The 22,413-nt window shown below is 40.7% G+C and overlaps 1 protein-coding gene across 1 annotated transcript in view; it reads right to left on the bottom strand.

The window, feature by feature from the left end:
• Positions 1-20,252, bottom strand: part of Ser (protein serrate) — a 39,974-nt gene extending 19,722 nt beyond the window's left edge. The window contains exons 1-2 of the mRNA XM_018462855.1: positions 19,078-20,252; positions 3,200-3,496 (exon numbers count right to left, since the gene is read on the bottom strand). Coding sequence (XP_018318357.1) covers positions 3,200-3,496; positions 19,078-19,125 — 345 coding nt within the window. The 5' untranslated portion in view covers positions 19,126-20,252. The remainder of the gene's footprint in view (positions 1-3,199; positions 3,497-19,077) is intronic.
• Between the last annotated feature and the right edge of the window lie 2,161 nt (positions 20,253-22,413).

The following is a 22,413-nucleotide window of genomic DNA, read 5'->3' as shown; positions in this document are numbered from 1 at the left end:
CAAAAGCTCGGCTGTATACTCTCATCTCGCCGATCGCTTCCCGCACCATTATGCGACTGCTGTAGAGAGAGAGAGAGAGAGAGAGAGAGAGAGAGAGAGAGAGATGCTTACCCTGTCCAATATTCCTTACATCGGTATTGAAATTAGAAGTAGGAAAAATCAACGACGACAACGACGACTACGATCACAACATTTGACGTTGCTATCGCGACCGCATCACGTTCGCACGTAAACTAGGTCGCTATTAGAAAACTCTTGCGATTTGCCGGCGATATCCGCATATATAATTTATCAACAGTTACACAAGTATATATGTATATATAGATGCATAGACGTCTGGTACCTAGAAATATTAGTAACTAAGTCTAACATTATACCATGTTTCTCTATGTATTAGACTCAACGATCCAATTATTTTACTGTGATGAGTTTCGCATACATATACGAAATTCCAAATCCCAATTACAATTTTCGCACGTACACGCAACTAGTTATTTGCATAAAGCGGAGAAATCGTTCTCAAATTATTTTTCGATTTCAAACGAGACACGAACGATAGATTTAGATTGAAAATCTTCGCGAATGAACGTGCGATCAAGGCACCTGCGGCTCGTTCAACACTGATGAGAATCATAAGATTTATATTGGCGAGAAGGGGACTCTTGAATACTCTCTCAAAGTCAGCTTCGCTAAGCGCAGGTGGCTTTCGGTAGCCTGCGCGAGTGTTCGCCGCTCACTCGTGTCTCGGCTCCTAGTCGAGAGGACGAGATTATATATACCGTATTCAATCAGCGAAGACGATAATGATGGCATTATCCGCGGAAGGACGATGAAAGTCAGGCGATTTACCGTTTTCCATGGTGAGTATACCACATGAAAACCGTTCTATAGCTATTACACGACAGGAATACGCGAGATACCGAGGCATCCGGGCTTTTATCTCCGCGCCTCTTATTCTCCTCCCCTTATTTTGACGTATTTCGTTATGCGCAAACATACCCACATTCTCTCGTACCTGTATGCTTTCTACATATTTTTTTTTCTTTATTACGCAGCAGCGACTTCATAATTGAATTAGACCGGTGAAGCGCTAAATGATCGAAGGTAACGCGTCGGAAATTGAGAGAAAGAATCCTTCATGAAAGGGAAGCAATTTAAGGGTTTCTGTTTATATCGCTCGCACAGTGGTTCTTCAAGAAGAGAGGAAAGAGAAGGGAAAAAGTAGAAAGAACGGGACCTCGTAGAGTCCCTTTGTCGCGCGATGGGTCCTCTCGTTGAAAGATACCCGTGAGCGAGTTATGAAATATATAAACAGAAGGACTGGCGCTCTTCAAACAACTCACGACGACACGGACGCGTGTAGGTAGGTACACGGGTGCGTTTTTTTCGAATGCAGTGCCCTTCAGGACCCGTCAGGCACCCACCGAACCCATCGTTGTCTGAAGGAGGCACTCTCGACAGTCCTGTGAGGGCATGCCTGCCTGCGCACTCCAACGTCTCTTGAGAGGACTGTTTGGGCATTCTCGAAATCGCTCGTACATTATGCCATAATTACGTTAGACAACAACGGCGGTCTGGTCGTAGGTGGTGTGCTACTAATTGGGTACCGACAAGATGACTCTTTTGGCTTCCGAGAAAGATAAAATTTTCTAATGCAACGCACGATAATATATCTATATCATAATCATTTTGCGTTAATTGTAACAATAGGAAGTTTTTGCAATAACGTGAATACAGATACGATGAACGCTAAAGTCACGTTAGTCCTTTTAGTAAAGTCCTTTTCTTAATTAATTGTTAAGAAGAAGATAATCTGACCTTAGCGTTCACCGTATCTGGATAAACGATATTGCAAAAACTCCCTAATAAAGTATTAATGATATTTTTTAAGCGAGTATTATTTTAAATGTTATTTTTCGAGTCGTAGTTTTTACGTTTTCCATCATTATTTTTTAAATACAAAAAATTTTTTAAAACAATTATCTTGTAAAAAATGTGAGAAACGAATTACGATTAGTACAACAACTCATAGTTCAAATTCGTGATTTTCAAATGTACAAAGTTTATATGTGAAACGGCTGTTCACAGTGGAGCAAACTGATTCATAACTGTAGAAAAAACGGCAAGGTAAATTCAACGTGGGTGAACGATCGTAAAAATTTCGCCACGAGAGTTCACCAAGAGCGTGGGGTGAGAAAGAGGAACGCAGCGGGAGAGATGAAGAAACTGACGATGAGGAGTTACCAAGCGACTGGAACCAAACTGGAATTCTACGCAACGACTCGCGCGGATGAGAGACCAGCGGACCGGAAATTCCTCGTGCGAATTCGATAATCTCTTTCGCGTCTTCTCGCCTTACCGTATAGTAGACAAAGGAAATCAAGGCTAGAAATTTGCGATTCATCCGACCGGCGATATTAATGCGAATTATAAGCGCACGATTGCTACTCGCTGCTGGTCGTTAGCCTTACCTATACCTATACCTATACGTTGCGAAAGAACGGTGCCGTTCGCTACAATTCACACTCGGCCAGCTTTCGGCGATTTCGAGAGTGGGAGCTCGAAAGAGAAAAGAAGGTAGTCACCGGTACATCCATACATATTTACAATGTCGGCCCCCGGAGGCGGCGTCGCTAATGAGACGCCGCCGTTCTCCGTCGGCGTCGTGTCACGGCGTCGATGATAAATGATCCGTGGCGGTCAATTCGTAAGCCCGAATATGTCGTCCCCTCGTTACGACTTCATCCTCTCGCACGTCTATCTTTCGGCGCGACGTCATTGTGCCGGTAACCAAACAAAATTATGGTCCCGTATATGTACACCGTACGCCGTCATTAATCGCGGGACATCGAATTAAGTCTCGTCGCCTCGTGCGTACGCGGTGTAACGACGACCGGTTAGGATTTTCAGCCGACGTATGCGTTCTCACGGATATTAGATGATACTGCGCCCGTGTTTCGCCATTCGAGTGACTTTCAGAGTGCCTTTCTTAGTTAAATGTAATCGTCTGACTCTCATTTGTCAACATTGAATCCGTATTAAATAAATAACATTAGTGAACGTTATAAATAGGAAATCTTTTTAACACATAATATTGTACAGTGTTTATGTTACACCATCACAGAAAAATGTGAATAACAATCATTGTTACTTAAAAAATATAAATTCAAAATCAGATTAGTACAAAGTAGCAACTCACCGTCCATCGAAAGGTGAAGTGGAGTTGTAGAGTGACGGGGTCGGAGAGGGTGAAAGTGTTTGGGCCGAGGGCGTGACTAGATACATTGCCGAAACTACAGGAGCCGATGGCAGTGACGTTCGACTGGTATTCCTTGAGACAGAGCCAGAAGGCTGTCGAGCAGGGCGTCGTACAGGGTGGGAATTCTCCTTTTCCGCCCCCGCTTCCTCCGCCGCAACATCTACCGTCCACCAGAGTGCCCCTGTTGTTCGTCAGCGAGAGGATCTGCACCTCGAAGTATCCGCTCGCAGTTGTCGCCTGCAGCAGCAAACAGAAACGGTCTTTAGAATTAATTTAATTTATTGTTCGACCACATTTCGCATTGCGATATCATTCTCAATGTATTATTAATTATTATCGTGATAACACCATATTACATTGAATGTTGCCAATTTAGATAAAACTTGTTCTTATCGTTAGATGTTATACATATATATATAAGAGTTGTACAACGACTTGTTAAATGTGGAATTACTTGTTTCTCACTAACTTGTTAGAAATTTGTTTCGTAAATTGTTTCGAAATTTGCAGAAAATGAACGGTAAGACAGAGGAAAAAATCAGGAGCTCCTTGTAGTATTATGAAAGACTTTTTTATAAAATTCGGTTCCCGCTTTTGCGCCAAGCGCGGGAACCTGAAAAGGCCTCGGGTTACTGTCCATTATTGCGTATCGTGGAAACGGAAATCTTATGTTAGTATATCTCGCAGGAGAAAGAGAGAGGAGAGAGAGGCCTCAGGCGAATGTACCGAATGCAGCAGCAGCAGCTTCGGGCCAATCTCGGAAAAGAAATTGAGCAGTTTCGAAACTGCAATCACGGCCAGGCAATTTTCGAGCTCGCCATGATAGTGCGTGCCGTTACGCGCGATACGCATCATACATTCTACATATACGTATAGTGAATGATTATTTTTTTCTCACTCTTGGAAATCTAAATTCCTTATATGAAAATTCGGACAATAATATACAAGCAGTTTAATAGATAGTGATCGGAATGGCAAATGTATAAATATATGTTTTGTTGTGTATATCAAGACGTATCAATAAAAACTAAATATAATATATTGAAAGTTTGTTCTATCTTAATTTCCTTTCTTTAACTCTCCGCCAGGAATGTTAGACTTTAAAGGCACAGTCGATTTTTTGTCTGTAAATTCTAGATAAATCTAAAAAATAAATAAATAATATAATGCAACTTCTATAATAATAAAAACTTGTTACAGCTTTCACGAGTAAATGAGAATTTTTTCAGATTTTTATACAGTCCAGAATAATATAAATATCTGCTAAAGCTCGGAAATCCAACTTAATGATATGAAGATATGAAAATTTTAAATTATCAACGGAGGGTTAATTTTATTTAGAATCGATTAGAAATATACTTTTAGAAATTAATGTGGTAACGATATCCTATACAAATCTGCTTTCTCGAGAAAATCATTTTATTTTAGTTTAATTCACTTAAAGAGCTATAAGGAGTATAGAATCTCAAGCGTGCATGTAGGGATATATTCAATATATGACGTGTGTGTGTGTGTGTGTGTGTGTGTATGTGTGTGCGCGCGCGCGCACATGTGTACGTATACATGCATACATAATTATCGTAAGAGTAAGATCGGAGGTAGAAAGCGCAAAGGATCGTCTGCTGGCCTTTGCTTTCCATAACGCGTTTCCCTCTATGTTATATAAGCCCGTCTCGCGAGTGACATTTTAACGGGTCGAGTGCTGAGCTCCCGCGACTTCGGTTCAAAAGACGTCGGGGATAAATCCAAGAATAATTGAAAAGAAAACCATTTCACGATCGACCGCGTGATGATAATCGCGATTCAAAAAAGGTGGAGAAACGAAGGAGAAAATAATACAACGGAATGAATCAAATCTTTTGTGTGCTCTGACAATACGTTCGCACAGCACGTATAGAAATTCGTTCAAGATATTATACAAGCCGCGTAATTTCGTGTTTTTGACTCGCATAATGATATGCGTAGTAATGTACACTTGGAGCAATTTAGAGAAATCGTTAAAAGAAAACGGAAAGCGGCACGTAAATCAACTATCGTTTCTACGAAATCGGTATCTGCTAAACTCGTATCGCAATAATAGTTTAACTTTATTTAGAAACGATTCAAAATATTGCAATTTGCGAAGCAATCTGCTCCACCGTGTATCATTCTGCTCGCGATGGAATGCACGGAAGGAGGCTCGTTTTAATAAATTTTAAACGAACGTTTTGTGCTTTACGATCAAGCTGTTGCTCATGAAGATGACCTCGCGTATACGCGATTCCATCGCCGTAAAAATGATATCGCGATTTATCCTCGCGTTAACCCGACCCATTCGGCAATAGTAATAACTATTCTCGCAGCGTCAAGTACGTCTATTAACATCGCTCGGTGCTTTTTGTATGGTGGAAAATGCAAGATGAGTCGGGGCCCTCTCTCTCTTTCTCTCCCTCTTTCTCTTTGAGTCATGTCGCGAGGCAAACTTCGTCGTCATCATCGTCGCGGTTCTCGTTTACGACGACGGATGTCCGTACAGCGATAAATCCCATCGTACGAGTTTCCGAATGCGTGCGGTGACGAGAGCCGCGCGTTTGTTTGGAAAGCGAACGCTGTGTGTAACGACGCGCGCGTACGCGTTTTATTAGCCGAGTATACTTATTCTGGAGGCTTCTTCTCAGCTTCGTCGGTAACCTCCTGCCTCTGTGCGGTCCAACGATAGAGCTCTTTCTCTCTTTCTCTTGCTAGCAAGCGAACGCGCGCGAACGTTTGCAAACGCGCGTTCCGCAAACTTTGCACAGTCCGCTCACGTGCCGACGAGAAATTGTCGGACGACGAGCAAACTGAAGATGCTTTAAGTTAGCCGACACGGAAGAACCTCTCCGACGGAGTCGCGGATGGGCGCTTACGGAGATGCTCAAGAAAATTGTTCATGAACGCGACCAGAATGTCTGACAAAATTTCAGCACCGAATTGAAAGATGTGATACAAGAATTTTCCTGATAATATTTTAGAAACACTTGCATTTTACTTATAAAATAATGCAATATGGTATGTTAGTAATGTAAACGTTATGTAATTACTGTAATTATTGTAATAATCAGTGATTAGGTTACTTTATGTTGTAAATTTAAAAAATGTATAAAAAGAAATTACTGATGCTATGTTAAAGACTCTTCCAATTTCCCCCCCCCCCCCTCCTATGAATATCCAAAGTCTCTATCCCATCTATTTTCTCACATCGTCGGAATTGACCGCCACCCAACGATAATTGAAGTTCCTCGAAACTACCGAGGTGTAATAAAAGTGGACACCTCGTATTAGCGATCGCTTTCCTATCCTAGTACCACGCCTTTTGCAGAGCGATTATTTCTTTCGTCTTTCGTAGTAACGCTTGCTTTCACGGTTATTAAGTCGAAAGTTTATCCCTTTCTAAACACATATACGTACATTGTAATAACTCCATTGTCCAAATAAATTTTCATGATTTATATTAAAAAAAAATAAATTTTTTAATTTACATGCGACGTTCTTACTTTTTTAATGATAAAATAAAAAACATTTATGAAAAATGTTTCATAAGCTTTCTCAACTTTTGATGAATAAGTCTGACGAGATCCAGAGTTAAGTTCCGAACACTAAGTTTAATTTCTAGTTAATTAATGAAACAGAATGTTTTAGAAGCATTTTATTTTCGTTAAGAGTGTGTTACCGTTACCATCAGTGTGCACACCTTCGTAACTTGTCGCGACATTAACCATTCTGTGTGTACGTGTGTGTATGCACGCTTGCGCGGTCGATCGGTCGGTCGGTCGGTCGACGTTTGCCGACCGACGTCGGAGAAGAAGAGCCTTTCCTTTCCGCATAGCCAAGGTGCAGCGAGCCATACTTCAGTGCACCTACTTTTATATACACTCTCGTGAAACTTGCAAAGTACGAATAATTCGCCCGTACGGCCGAAAAAAAAAACGCTCGCGGAACGCATACTGAGGAACGACTCTACCGTGTCCTCTTCAAATGCGTCTTCCTCCTTCCTTTGTTCTTGCCTTCTCCTGAGGAAACTCATTTACCGATGCTAAACCGCGATGCGTCTGCGAAAATCAGAACTGCCGCTTTCAAAAAACCGTCTTGGCGCATTTGCACGATTTTTCTCACACTGGAAAAACAAGTACGAAATTTACAGTTATGAATTTTTCCAATCGCCAAATAATAACGAATACATGGAAAAATAATAAACTGACAATTTTTAATTAATATGATTTTATTGCTAAATCCTTCTTGCGTTAAGTATCTCAGTGTAATTGGTAGTACTCAAAATCAATTGAAAATATTACACGAAAATGTAATATAGAATTCGATGCATACCGATTTGTGATTGGTAATCATTGCATTTAACTCGAAAATAAACAAGTTTAAAAAGTGGATAAATACAGAAAGTAAACTGTACAAATCGATTGTTATCGCCGATCTCATTAGCGAAATAAACGCGCACGGTACACATATATGTAATTATGTAAATACGTAATTACCTGGCTACGATTATGTAAATTCACGGAAGAGAAGTGTTCCTTTAATATCTTAATTGCAAATCCGCTACCGTCTGCGGACTCTAGCGACGCAGTGGGACGCATCGATGAAAGTATCCGTATCTTATGATTAGATGTTAACGTTAATTGGAAAACAGCGATGTATCTTCGAATAATTTCCAAAATTAGCTATATCAGCTAATTGTAAGTACTTTTGCTTAAACAACTTGCATTAAACGATCCCAAATAATAGACGTTACCAAGCAAAGAAAAAAATTGTAACAGGGCGTGGCACAATAACTTCCCAAAATTAATTACGCAAATATATATCTCTCATACTTTATATGTTAATAAAGCAGTGAAAATTACACATTTTTAATTACCTCTTTATCTTTCTCGCCAATCATCATGGTTCGCGAATCAAATGGCGCGATTGATCATTTCGAATTGCAGAAGGAAAGAAAGGACAAGAGTGAGAATTGGCAAAAAGAAGAATAGAAGCAGCAACAGCAGCAGCAACAGCAACAACAACAGCAACATCACATCAACGACTGACGCGATTTCGGTTTCGAAAATCGTCCGGGCCTTTCATTTTATCTCTGAGCTCCCAAGTCGTAGGTAGTAATTACCGGTGGCCGCTACCTGCCCGAGTGAAATAGACCTACCGAATACCATTTAATTTTATACCGTAGGATCTGCACGGACAAATCGTTCGGGTATGCGTATGCGTGTGCGTGTTGGTCGCCTATATTGCACATCTCGTTTCTGCACTCCGCTCCGTCGTGTCTCGCACACTCGCGCGCTCGCTCGCGTTTTACAGACTTGTGTTGTGTTGCCCCAGTACCACGGGTTTAGGCCATGCCCCTACGGTCCATATATCTCTCTCTCCATCCTCTCCGCGATAGATAGGGAGACCTATACTTAATATTATTTGCTACCCACTCGCCGGCCCCACAGCAAGCCCGCCAGACTACCTTTAACCTGGCCACAAATTACCGAAATAATTAAAAAGTCTTATTTTGCGTGGGAAGTTTTCGCGAACCTCCATTGCTTTCCACCTTTATCATCATATTGAATATAAGCAAGAGAGATTCGAATCGAAACATTCGAGCCTGATTGAATATTTCTCTTTCAGACCCATTAAAGATCGGATATTTTGCTCGAAATATCTCTCGATGCTGAAGCGTTTCCTGGCATGTAATCTTAGATTTTATTTAATAAAATAAATAAATGTCATCGTACGTCGTTTAATTTAATTGTACTTGTTTAATTGTACGTTGATAGTTTCAAAACTATGAAAACATATCATGTGATCGTATAGAAAAATTCGTTGGACATTCAGTAAAACAATAATCGTTAAAAGCACCGAAATTAATAATCACGAAGATAATTTTTCGAAGGCTATAATTTTCACAGTCTTCCATAGCTGAGGCGATAATTTAATTTAGTCGTAAAAAACGCGTTTAAAATACTTCATCGATCGGGCAATAAAATTTAAGTAATATAATATCTGCTATAATTATAAGATTAATAACTCCTGCTATAATTATAAGACAAATTAGTTCTTGTTTCGCCGCCGCTTACCGGTAAAAAATTCAATTTTTATGAGAAAGAGAGAGAGAGCACATGCTTTATATTTTTTTAAATAACTGAAACAATTATAAAACCATAAATTATCCATCATTTTTTTTGTCTTCTCTCGTAGGTTTAAGAGAATTTACCAAAAGAATGTTTTTACAAATGCATGTGCAGTATACTTTGTTTTTCTGATTTCATCAGACGCGATTGACACATGAATGTATCGTATTCGTCGTGGGAAGTACTTGTCATTGTTGCAACAAAATGGCAGGTCGTTATCGATGAGCTTTTGTTAGCCCCAGACGAGGGACGTTGAAATCCGATCGAAGATTGGACTGGAATGATCAGCCGCAGTCTCCTCAGTCTGAACATCTTCTACCTGTCGGCTTGCAAGGATCGTGGGTCTGAGAAACGGCGGGAACAGGTGTGAGTCGAGACTGTTTCGTGGTTTACACAACGCTTTTACGCAAGGTGTCTGTATGCAGACAGATATATCGGTTTCGTTCTATTAACTAATAAGTGTGTGCATGGCAGTCGATAAAATCTCAATAACGATCACCTTATTCCAATCGAGTGATTATCGCTTTATATATCGCTTTCCTATCCAAAGAGGAAGTCTGTTCTCGCGTCCCCCATAATTAATTCCGAATCAATAATCGCGACCTAATCGGGCATTCTTGATGAAATTTTTGCGTTCTAATACAATGTTTAATATTATATGAATACTAAACTAGTTAATTACGGGACAATTTGTTATTTAAAAATTTCTATAATTTGTATCTTTAAAATTTTTAATGTCTAAAATTGATCACAACAAGATTTATGATCATTTGCTTATACTCAATTAAGAACTGCGGGCGTTACTCTCGAATTCACGTAACCGTAAATTTGTAAATCGCGTTTTGTCCTGGCTCGTCGGTTTTATTTTGCGGTTACCTTTCGCGGTAAAGAATTGGAAGTGTAAAACAATCAGCCGAATTGCCTGAGGCACTAGCACAAAAGACCGTCGCGCTGATCCCCACGCAGCGAAAAGAAAGCGGTGCCAGCAGTCTCTAATTACCGGACTATAGATTACGAGGGCGATTATTCTCGATTACATGTTGTGTAAGTACTCGCGACAGTGGCCAAGGTGGAACGATTATGCCGGTAAATCGAGTGGGGCAAAATGCGATAATAAATTAAAAGGAAAAACGTCGCTCGTTGATGGGGCGACTAAGCGTTAAAGCGCGCACTCAATCATAATTGACGCTGCTCGAGTTCAGTGAACACGAAAATGAGCAACGAGCCGATCGTATGGAGTCCCCGGAGTTTGAATTTCAGATAGTCTCATTATTGAAATTTCCGAATAAAACAAACTGCCAGCGATAAATCCTGCTACGTCATCCCTCTAAACGGCCGGCCGCGCCGCGCGCGCCATTGCGACGCATATTTCTGTCGCGCGTGGTATTCATGTAGCGCGAAATACATAACATGCAAAATGCACACACTATGCATTTAAGATGAGATGTGTAAAGGGGAATTCGCGTTCGATGATAAGTGTGATGAATATAATTCCGACGAGTGATTTGACTTGTTGGAACTGTATAGCGACTATAATTTATAATATACAATAAAAGAGAAACGCGGTTGAGTACTTTATTGGTTTCTCATGCAAAGATAATATGGCATATCGTATTGAAGCTATACATATATTTGCGGAAGGTGAAGGGATATTAAAATACATATATCTCTGTAACATCGAGACACTTCGAGGAACGCGACGTGAAATGGAGTAACTGTTAATGCACTGCGTCGAAGTTTCACCAGTTACACCTGCCGGTGTTCATCGAATCGTCACTCTTTTGTCCACGATTGTCATCGGTAGAAGACAAGAGAACTGGAGGAGGCCAATGAAGCACAGAAGCATCTACGAAAAAACGCGTCTTTCTTCTCGGAGCCAGTATTCGCGCAGTTCCCGCATTGACGAACTCTTTCTCGCGCTCGTTCTTCTTACTCACTATTTTCGATCGAATAACGGAGACAAGGTCGACCAAGAAAATCCGATTAACATCAATCAAAAGAAGTCATATTAGTATTTGAAAAAAGATAATCGATCCAGTAATCATGTCGAGTCGACCATCCGCTATCAGAAATAATATAATAATGACTCTCTTTTTATTGTCATCTCTATCGTAACAAGATTTAGTTTCTATGCAGGTACTTATACAATAGAAATTGAATCGATAAATAAATTGTAAGCAGGAAGAAGCTGCGAACAAACTCGATGGAATAATTAGCGGAATTAATATTCATATCGTCATGTGCTGCTTCGGCAATTTCCATCGTGCGCTGCAGCCGCACATTGTATCCCATTACGTTCGACGCGTTTCGAAACTCGTGAGGAGCATCCGCCACTCATTTCCACGAACTCTTAAAAGCTCTCCATGTAGGTTCGCTCGGCAACCTCCGCTTCTCCGCCTGATGTTGCCCTTTACTACCGGCGAACCGACGGGAAAAAGGACTCGCAGGCACGCACCTGTGCGCCGCCGCGATCCATGGGGTACCATGTCGGCCAGGACGGGGCTTCAGCGCCACGCCATGCCACGCCACGCCACGCCACGCCATGCCATGCCATGCCATGCCATGCCATGCCACGCCACGCGGGGCAACGCCACCGGACCGCATTATCCGTCTATCTGCCGAGCATTCGCCGAGGCTGCTTGCCTCTTCTTCGCCTCGGGGCTGATTTTTATAGAGGATTCGCGTGACCGCCGGCTAAACGCTTCGCTTTAACCCGGCCCCGGCTCCGCTTCGGCTGCTGTGCGTCCGCTCTCTGTTTTCATCTCTTTCCTTCGTTCTCTCCGCCTCGACTTTTTCCTTGGTCTCCGCCTCGCTCGGCCACCACACGTTTTCACCCGGCAGCTCTCGTCCGCGCAGAAGGCGCTTCTTCTGCCCCGAAGGATTTTCTATTTACACCCCAGTCATCATCGCGTTCCGCGTTATTTCCGTCCTTCCGCTCTTTTGCTTCTTATTTCTTCAAACCTTACTGGATTCGAGATTAATATTTTATTTGACTTTCTTCTCTATTTTTTTTCGCTATTACTAATCTTTTTTATTGTCTTTATCGTTGTATATGGTGTCAGTCAAAGAGTGTTGGATGTTATCGATTGTGCCGCGAATCCTCCTAGTTAACCCAAGTTTTCACTTTCGAGGAGCATTCTTGCTCGTCTTCTCCTTGACGTCGATAATTGGCCACGCCGATTGGACGCGGAATGGAATGGTAATAGAGATAAAAAAGAAAAGAGAAGAAGATGGATCGAGGTGAGAAAAGCGCGAGAATATTCTTGGTTCTCAGGATGAAAGCGGAAGGAGGTAGATACAGACGCAGAAGCTTAACAGATCGTCGTCGTTGTCGTCGTCGTTGAGCAAGAAACTCAAGTAGCGTAGGATGTATATACGTCTTGCTCGACTTTATCTTGCGTCTGTCACGCGGAAGAACTCGAGCCATCGGTCTATGCCGCGGCGAATGCGTAACCGCAGATTTTAATTAAGACCGCGCGAAAGATCGAATTTAACGATCTTACGTTAATTAGCCGCGCCTCGAAATATCGTCAGCGCAATAACGTTAGCGCGATGTGAAGAGAGCCGTAATCGCGCGAGCGTGTAATTACGGTCTTAGTGGACCGCTTTCAGGTTCTTCTAAACTCGGATCTCAACGAGGCGCGCCGGAACTAAGGCCGGCGATCGAGGCGATTGTGCTCGAAATAATCGTGTTCGAGATTCCGCGAGTCAATTGGCGGCTAGTTAATCAATCACTCTCGATTAATTATACTTCGTTCGCGTTGAATAAAACTTTCTTGTCGAGCCTACAATTTTGTCCAAATGACTGTAAGAACTATCTGAGAAAATTACGACAGTACACATCAGTGTGTGTGTGATCGGTAACATCAGCAATTAAACAGTTCCACGGCAAATTTTCTAAGATATCGATGGAAAACTTTATAAAAAAATTATAGGAGAGGAAAGTTAGAGATGTGTTGCTAAAAGTCATCAATTATTTTCTGCCGTTACGCTAATGATCATTATTACTTCTTGTTATAATAGTATGAAAATATATGTTTTTTCGACTATCGTAATGTCACGTTACATAATAAATCGTAAGGAGAATTGCAAAAGTATTCGTTTTCACAAGTAGTTGCAGTTCCAGCTACTTTTCAAATTATCAATCAAGATTATTATAATAATTCAATAAAATCAGTGAGAGTAATAACACAATTATGTAACGCGTATTCGCGTGCGCCAAGCAATAATAATGTAATCGTCAAGTCAATTGAAGCGTAAACGTAAGTGGTTGACTCGTCAATAGGTATAATAATATGATGTAGAATATCGAGAGAAATAGCTGCTAGTTATTTAGAGACAACAAAAAAAATTATAGGTTCATTTAATGGGTAGTCGGAATCGAAATCGAACAGTACAACTGCATAATAGGTATGTCATATCGCCTGCTTCTTATATTAAATGAGATTTGATAGTCCATGGTACATTCAGCGGATAATTAAGCTGCGGCAATGGGAGACGCGATGATAATTCATCGCGGCGGCGACCGATAAAAGTCGGACCGAGACGAATCTCAGGTGCATCCCGCTGCATCTTGCGCGTCTCGCTGTACATATGCAGACGAATGCGGATCGATCTCAACACCGGGAATCTATAACGGGAGTTCACGATAATTGTCGGAGGCCTCGTGCAATTTCAAGCTTAATAACCTGGCGTCTCTCTTTCTCTACTGTGCTGATCGTTCGTGTCGTCGCGGAATCTCTGCCGCGGAAAATCACGATGAGAAAGCCGATTTGTTAGTCCGGTGGTTCAATATTCGTTAGTCAGGCCGCATCAACACCTTCCGATCCGCAAGGCCGTGGCTTCCCGTGAAATCGTCTTTAATCAGACGGCCGAAGTCGATCGCGCTCGATTAACCGTGATTGCGCGCCGCGTCAAATAAAAATAAAATAAAATACTTGATCTAGAAAGAAGTCTAAAGGCTAAAGAATCATAAAAACATATAATGTAAATGTAAAATGGAGAAAGCATTTCTATTACATCAAGATACCTCATCTTTCGATTTAAAAAAATTAATTAATTAGTTACAATATACGACATTACAGTAGCATCCCAAAGATATATAGCAGTATTTACAAAAACGATAATTTCTCATATGCCATATGTTTGGCAAGAATGATCTGTAAGTATGTATCATAATCGTTTCATCATATACATCTAAAAAAAATTACGCACTTACTTCCGGATTGATCTCAATCGCAGGCTCATCGATCGCCGCGGTCAGAGGAAGCGTCAGCTGTGCACGTGGAAAGTCTAGAGAATCGCGTAAGAAATTGCGCGGAAGTAATCGCTTTGCAAATTACAACGCAACCGTGCGAAGGCTAAGTTCTCTTTCTCAGGTTTCTCAGGTTATATTTTCTCGTAGATTTTTCTTCACGACTAACTTCTCACATACATGAATCATAGTGTGCCGTGTGGTGAAATTCATGGTTGGAATAGCTAGCGTGTTCCTTAAATTAATGTATCTTTAAGAAACTACTTGTACACTTTAAGTAATTAACCCATTTTTTAAGTCGAAAGATATATCTTTATATAATAGAAATTTTCTCAAATTTAATATTTCTTTCTAAAACACAACACGCGGAAGGGCATGGTTGGAGAGACACACACGGGCATCTCAGACGCGGGATATGCGCTTCTTCGGACCGCTTTCGGGGAACTTTTTTCAGCATCACGTTATAACGGTAATTCCGCTCGGACTGTAATTGAAAGACAGCAGCGCACACAACGCGGCAGCAACAGCAGCAACGGCGGCGGCTTAATTGCACTAGGTCGAAATCATCGAGGGAACAATCATCGAGGGACAGAAGACGAAGGAACCCTCTTCTCTACTGCGGCCCGTTCTTCGAAAGTCGTTTACAAGAGAGAGGGCCAAGAGAGGAGGTGACCCCCGATAACTCCAGGTCGGAGCGAGGCAACGCTCCGGCTCCTAAGCTCCCATTATTCGTCGGGTTCGACCGAAATTGTCGATCGTTACGGAAGCGTGGATTTGCTTGCCTTCTCGCTGGCAAACACACGCATCATACTTTAACCCGGTAATTTACATTTGATATTTATAATTTAATCATTTTCGCTCATGATTGCGGCTCTTTCCCGAGATACCACGGCAAAACGATGGATAGCTACGAGAGAAACAAGTTATAATCATTCTTATTTTTGTGCGCGCTGTCTCTTGAAAAAAATATACATTTTGCGAATTAGTACAGAATTTCCTATTATTCAGTATTGCTATTTTAAGTTTATAAGCAACATCAAATATTCAATAGTCTCTAATAAATTGATACATGCATAAGTTCACAGGTGTGCTTATAAACAACAATAAAAATGTTACGTGTGTATCGGCTTCCAGCATCACAACATGATGACCGAACAATTATGTTAAATTCATGTAAAAAGACACTCACATATGTACGGTAAAACCTGATATTAATTATAGCGTCAACATACATTTCTAGTGCATATATGGCAAACTAATAAGAAGCTCAAACCGTATAACAGATGTTTAATAATATAAGTTCCAGTAACATTAAATATGAAGAGTCAAGATTATTACGTCTATTGGATGGAATAAGTAAGTTTACGAACGAAGACTTGCGCGGCATTGTCGTTTCTGAACGAAGCTATCTGGGAGAGTGCACAATAAGAAGGAGAGACGCAGTAAGAAAATTATGAAGTGCGAGTGACGGGGCAACATCCGCAAAAAAAAAAACTATACTTATGCCGTAAGTGCGTAATCTCTCTTGGCTGAGAACAAGAAGAAAGATGTAGTGCCGCCCTTCTATCCTTGTGCAACTCGTGAGAGAGACGCATTAAAGTAGTAGTTGTCCAGCGATATGTTACGCACAATGATACACAAAAACAGTCAACGATTACGAGGATAACGTAAAGAGATGCCGATTAATTAAAAGTAAATTTTCATCATTGATATCCGATGGAACAGAATAAAATCTTTTTCCCGTGATGTGAAACTCAATCGCATTTTGAAACAGTCCTTGTACGCAATAATCATAGTTTCTCTTAGTTATACTAATTCTATCAAGTATAAAAAGCTGTTTTTTCTTGACAATTTGATGGACTTATTTTTTTAGTTATTTTTCACACTGAACGTGAAAATATATTAATCTGTAAAAACATACATATAAATCAGATATTATTTTTATACGGTTGCAAGAAAATGACGGAGTTTCTTATCACATCAATATTTAAGGGCACAAGTAAATTATAATAAACTGCATCGAATGAATCATCGTCTCTCTCGCCTCTATTTATCTAATCGCTTCACTTTACAGTAGTTTGCTCATGATTTGCTTTAATGTGAATGATTAATATACATATAATCATTTTTTATACGTTGACATTGAAATTAAAATGACTTTGATAAATGCAATAATCTTCTTAATTAATCAATTAATTTGGTTTCGCGTAATATATATTTAATATGTCTATGGTATAATATATCAACGAATAATTTAGCTATCAACTAAATTATGTAATCGTATGAGCGAGTTTATTAAGTAAAAGTCGATTTTGCTAGTACATGTGAAAGCAATAAAAAACATGCAATAGAAGCAATAAGAACGTGAGGAAATTATTAAGTATTAAGTGTTCGTTTCTCATAATTTGTAAATTTGTAGAATGCTTCGCTACTCCATTTTTAATATAATCAAGAATGACAATTCTGTCATTGAGTTAAATTGTAATATATATTATTTTTTGTACACATTTAAACTGTGTATGCTAATGAAAAATAAATTTCTCTTTTCATCTCTCTCTCTCTCTCTCTCTCTCTCTCTCTCTCTCAATCTACTGATAATTAAAATTTGACGATATCAATCACACGCATGTTAAATTTAAGTTTCTTCGAGATCAAAATAGCTACAATCATTAATAATAAAAGCTATGTTTTCTTTATTACTTTTGTGCGATTAGTTTTATATCGTTCCCCCAAGGCGGAAGACTGGTAAGATCAAAACACGTGAGAACGGCCTCGCATCGCAGATGCTGCATCACGCACGATAGCACCTTGTGCGGTGATGCAACAAGCGGTAAACTATAAGCATTTGAAAGGAGTCAACGCTATGCGCTGAGATCGCAATGATCTATAATGCAGGGACTAGTATGGAAATCTCGCCGCACTATCTTGCAAATTAACTTCCGATACGCGATGGTAGTAGATCTTGTATAAATCATGTTGATAACGAGACGATACTTGTGAATCAAGTATAAGTATTTTCTATTACATTATTATAAACCAATAATAGCAAAGATATGTACAAGCGTACAAATATTTGAAGTTATTGATATTCATGCCGTTCAATTATAATCGATTTCTTACATTTTGCGCAAGATATGTTAACACTAGAAATACCAATGTTTGTATTCATTAATAGGACCAAGCGAATAACTTACTATGAAAATAAAGAACATAATAAAAAGCAAAATATTTTATCAGTACAAAGGATGTAATTATTAAATTACATCCTTGTAACTAAAAAATCAAAAAGAACCTTTTACAAGAAATATTGTATTTTTATATACTTTTATAATATTAAAAAAATAGAAATATTAATAATGATCGTTTGATACTTTTAGTGTTAAGCGATTTTTGTTGCACAAAAGCATATTATACTTATAATTAGTAAATGACAAAGATTTCAATTTTTAAACTACGTTTACAATATAACATAGTTTATGAATAAAACCTAGTTGATAGAAACATGTAATGAAAAAGACCTGAATTCAATCATACATAAATGTGTATCGTAATGGCTTGTATAACAACTGTTTATTTTTGCGAATGTACGCCTGGGGGTTTGTATGCACACTGCGTTCTATGTGCTTGCATCATCTGTTCGAATACCCGTTGTACCGCCGTATTAACTTTTTTTTCCCCCGATCTCGCTTGTCGCCGAGCAAAGCAAAAGAAGGGAATACTTTTCACTCGACTGCGTAAAGATTTACTACTAGCGATCGAGCAAATGTACTACGTTAACGCAATCTAATCATGTTTTAACGATCGCGAAAACAGTCGTTCGCACAAACTAAAAAGTGCGCGTTCGCACTGATTATGCCTGATTATCAGTATAAACACCGGGATCGTCTCGCTCTGCTATGCTTTTTACGGCTCTTAAATGCCGGCTTAAATGCTTGCAGGGAAAGACGTTTCAGTGGCTACGGAGTTTACATTACTAGATTGGATGTAATATTTGGAGGTTTCAGTTATTTTGACTGCATTTATAAATCGCGTCTCTCTCTTTTAAAGTAAACATGATTTTCTTAACGCAATTTCGTGTCTTATTCTATTTAATTTATATCATAGCTGATAAAGCAATCGAGTGTAGGTTTGCAGATGTATAATTGTAATTTACTGCATATCTCTCTCTCAACTCGAATTGCAATTTTCGGAATTAGAGTACCACAGAAAGTAACGCTCGTCTAGTTTATTTAATCCTACGTGAAATTTATTCTATTCATCTTTTCTCTGACTAGTTGGTTTGTATTTGCACGAATTACACCCCGAGACATCGCTATTATTACTTGACATTTCAGATGACTCTTCATTCGTTTCGAAACGTGAAGAGAAGCGAGAGTACCTTTGCGAATCGGAGGAAGGTGAGCGACGTATGTCGCGGTACATACCTGTATGAGGTGGGCAAGGAATAGGACGTAGATGGTGGCCGCCCTCATGTCTCTCCCTGGGGAATCCCTCGACTACCGCATATCATCGATATCCCCTGCTGCTGCTTCTCAGCCGCTCCTTTGAGCACTCCTCTGCGCTTTTGGTGAATCCTCCGCTGTCCTCTCGTCACACCGTTGTTTTTGTGTATCCTTCGCTCTCTTTCTCTCACCACTCTCACCGAATATTATTGATCTCTATTATCGGCACACTGCACTACGCAAATCCTTCCGGTTCGCGCACCAACACCGAATATCCACTGATGTCCTCCGCGTGGAGAGACGATCCTTTTTCTTTTTCGCTGAGCACTAAACACTCGTCAACACTTGGTGAATGGAAGACTCGCATGCGTTTTTCTTCATTGTTTCTCGTTCGTAAAGATTCTCGAATCCTCACTTTTCCCGTGCATGAACGACGTTCAAGAAAGACTCCGATGAGATTCGCATAAACTCCTTCGCATGTCGCTCTTGCGACGCGATACTTTTCGCTCTCGAGAATACTCCAATTATGAGTGTTACGAACCTGCGATATCGCCGCGATGCGATCCTCTTCTCTCGTGCCTCTTTTTTCTTTCGCTCTACACTTGGTTCGTCGGTGTGCAAAACTAATCGCAATTAATTACGCGATTAGTGTCAAATTCGTTGGACAGGAGAAAGCTATAAGCCTAATGATCACAAGCGCTGCTTCAAGACTCGACATCTATTTTCTTCGATGCACGCACAAATTACGCGATGTCCAACACGTGTCCTATATGTACAGGTAATATGACAGTTCAAAATCGATTTGGGACGTTAGTAGCGTCACGTGTACTTTTCCTTCCTAGAAATGTAATTAAAGATAGATCTGATTTCAGTGGATGATTTTTCAATCGCGTTGACGTGTTACAGTACATGAAAGATGAGAACAATTTGAAGCTCGGGCTGTCAGATAATTCCAGTCACATCTTATGCGCCAATTAATCCTCGATGCGCGACGGAGGAGGAGGAGGAGAAGGAGGAGGAGGAAATCTCGTGGGAATCGTTTACACTCCGAATAAAAACCGAATAAAAATTTGTTTATCGTTGCAAAACGCTCGTCGTACACCGATACACTCAGGTTTATAACAATCCTGCGGTCCTCTCTGATGAAGCGACTTCCTCAAGATCCTTGGAAAAGGAAAGAGATATCTAGGCACTTTATACGTCGGGAGGAGGAGATGTGTGACACTGCTTACGTACACGCGTGACGTACCGCGAGAGTCCGCGAGATCGACCGTCCGGCGTCGGCGCCGGCGCGGAAACGCGCGTTGAACAGGTGTGTGCACGTGTCCAGCGTACGTGCTAGCGTGTGCGTATACAGCGTGCAACGCGCCTTCGCTGTGTGCGTGGACACGCACGCACGCCGCTTAGTAGCCGGCGCGGGCGTACATAAGGATGTATGTATACGTACACGTATATACGCGTATATATGTGTGTGTGCATGAATGTGTGTACCGTTCCTATCACTGTAGGTGGAGCACGCTGGAGCGCGGAAACGCAGTAACGTCCGCGGGGTACACGACTCGGTCGCTCCGGGGATACTGAAGTTGGAGCCGCAGGCCGGCCTGCGGGCCTCCCCCCTATCCATCGCGGCTTGTCTCCCCCTTCTGTGTAGCCCCCTTCCCAAGTCATTCCACCTCCGGGAGCACCAAGGACCCCTTTACGTGTACCCCGCGCGCTCTGCGCCTCTGCTTCGCATCCTCACGGGGTCCTCTCTCTTTTTCTCCTCCCGCATCGCGCATCACGACTTTACACACGTTCGCCGGCGCTCTCTCTCTCTCTCTCTCTCTCACACTCTATCGCAAATCCACCTCGCATATGCGCACATGCGTGTGCATCGGAGCACGTTTGCTCGCGCGCGCATACGTGACTGTGTGCGCGCCGCGCGAACATCTCGAGGACTCTTTGCTCTCTCTTGCCTTGCCTTTCTATGAGGCATTACACGACGATGTACACTTGTGCCCTCCGTGCTAGGATGCTGGGTCCAGCTGAACACGAGCGAGCACGTCCGTATATAAGTCTTACAATCGGTTTCATCACGAGCGGCATCGCGAAGTCGGTAACACCGCGAACGGTTGTGTATTCTCACCTCTTCTCTCGCGATCGAAATGAAAAAAGCGTGGCTTAGGCCCCCTCTTCGAGCTGCTGCTCGTGATATGAATTTCGCGAGATTGCTCGTCAAGAGCTGCTCTCTGGGGTACCGTCCAATGAATCATATCGCTGTTGCAACGCCAAAGAAATATAAATTTCATTAGTATTGCGGAAGAGTAGCGAATCGATAAACGCAATGAAAATTGTGGGAATAATAAAATCTCGTTTGTTTCCGTAAGCAAAAATTATGTGACAGGATATTTACCAAAATCTTGTAAAAAAATTCTCTGAGTATTCCCGGATTTTCTATAGATATTTTTGTTCAAGATTAAGGTAAAATTAGAGAATTTTTTAATCTAATTTTAAAATAAATTTGGAATACAAGTGACGCAAATAAACTATATATTAAATTAATAGACAGGGACATTCTATAAGATTGTATCTATCATTTTCTACAATTAGTGCTGCGAAACCCATTTAAATTCCAATTCCCTGAATACAGACAAAATTCCAATTCTTGAAAATCCTTAATATTTCAAGAATAAAAAAGAAATCCCTGAAAATTCCAGATTTCCAAGTTTTTCCATGTAGTAAACATCCTGTATAAAAATGTTAAAGAGTGACATTTATGCGTAAATAATAATCTCAAATAAGAATTATTTTGTTAATAATGTTTTTAATAATAAAATCTTCACTTTTTCGTAGCAAAAAGTTAGCGCGTAGCTGTTGGTCATGATGTTTTCATTTAAGAAATGAAAGAATTCGCAAAATGTACCGATGACTGGGTTAAATTTGAAGATACAAAACTATTCACAAAGTACTCTGTTTGTAAATTGATCATCTTTTCTGAGATAAAAAAGTGTTTAAATGTCGCTAATAATCATCGTATCGAAGATCGGTTGTTTATCGAATCAGAAAGGTGAGTTCCCGGTAGGCTCCTTCGACTGGCAAGATAAAATTATATATATTTACGAAGAATGATTTTGGATGCGATGAATAATGGATAAGTCCTGTGATGTCGCGTGTCCATCGTCATTATGTGGCTAGCGGGCAATGCCTTTCGTAAAAGAGAGATGCCATCACTGTCGCGTCGTGACGATCGTCATTGAATTTCTGCCCCATATACATACTACAGTATGTACCGTTCCACGTAATTCGCGTGTCGAGAATATCGTGCGAACTGAGAAGCCG

The sequence above is a fragment of the Mycetomoellerius zeteki genome, unplaced genomic scaffold (genome assembly GCF_001594055.1).
Source record: "Mycetomoellerius zeteki isolate Tzet28-1 unplaced genomic scaffold, Tzet1.0 scaffold146, whole genome shotgun sequence".
NCBI classification, from domain to species: Eukaryota; Metazoa; Arthropoda; class Insecta; order Hymenoptera; family Formicidae; genus Mycetomoellerius; species Mycetomoellerius zeteki.
This window is presented reverse-complemented; position numbering and strand designations above follow the sequence as displayed.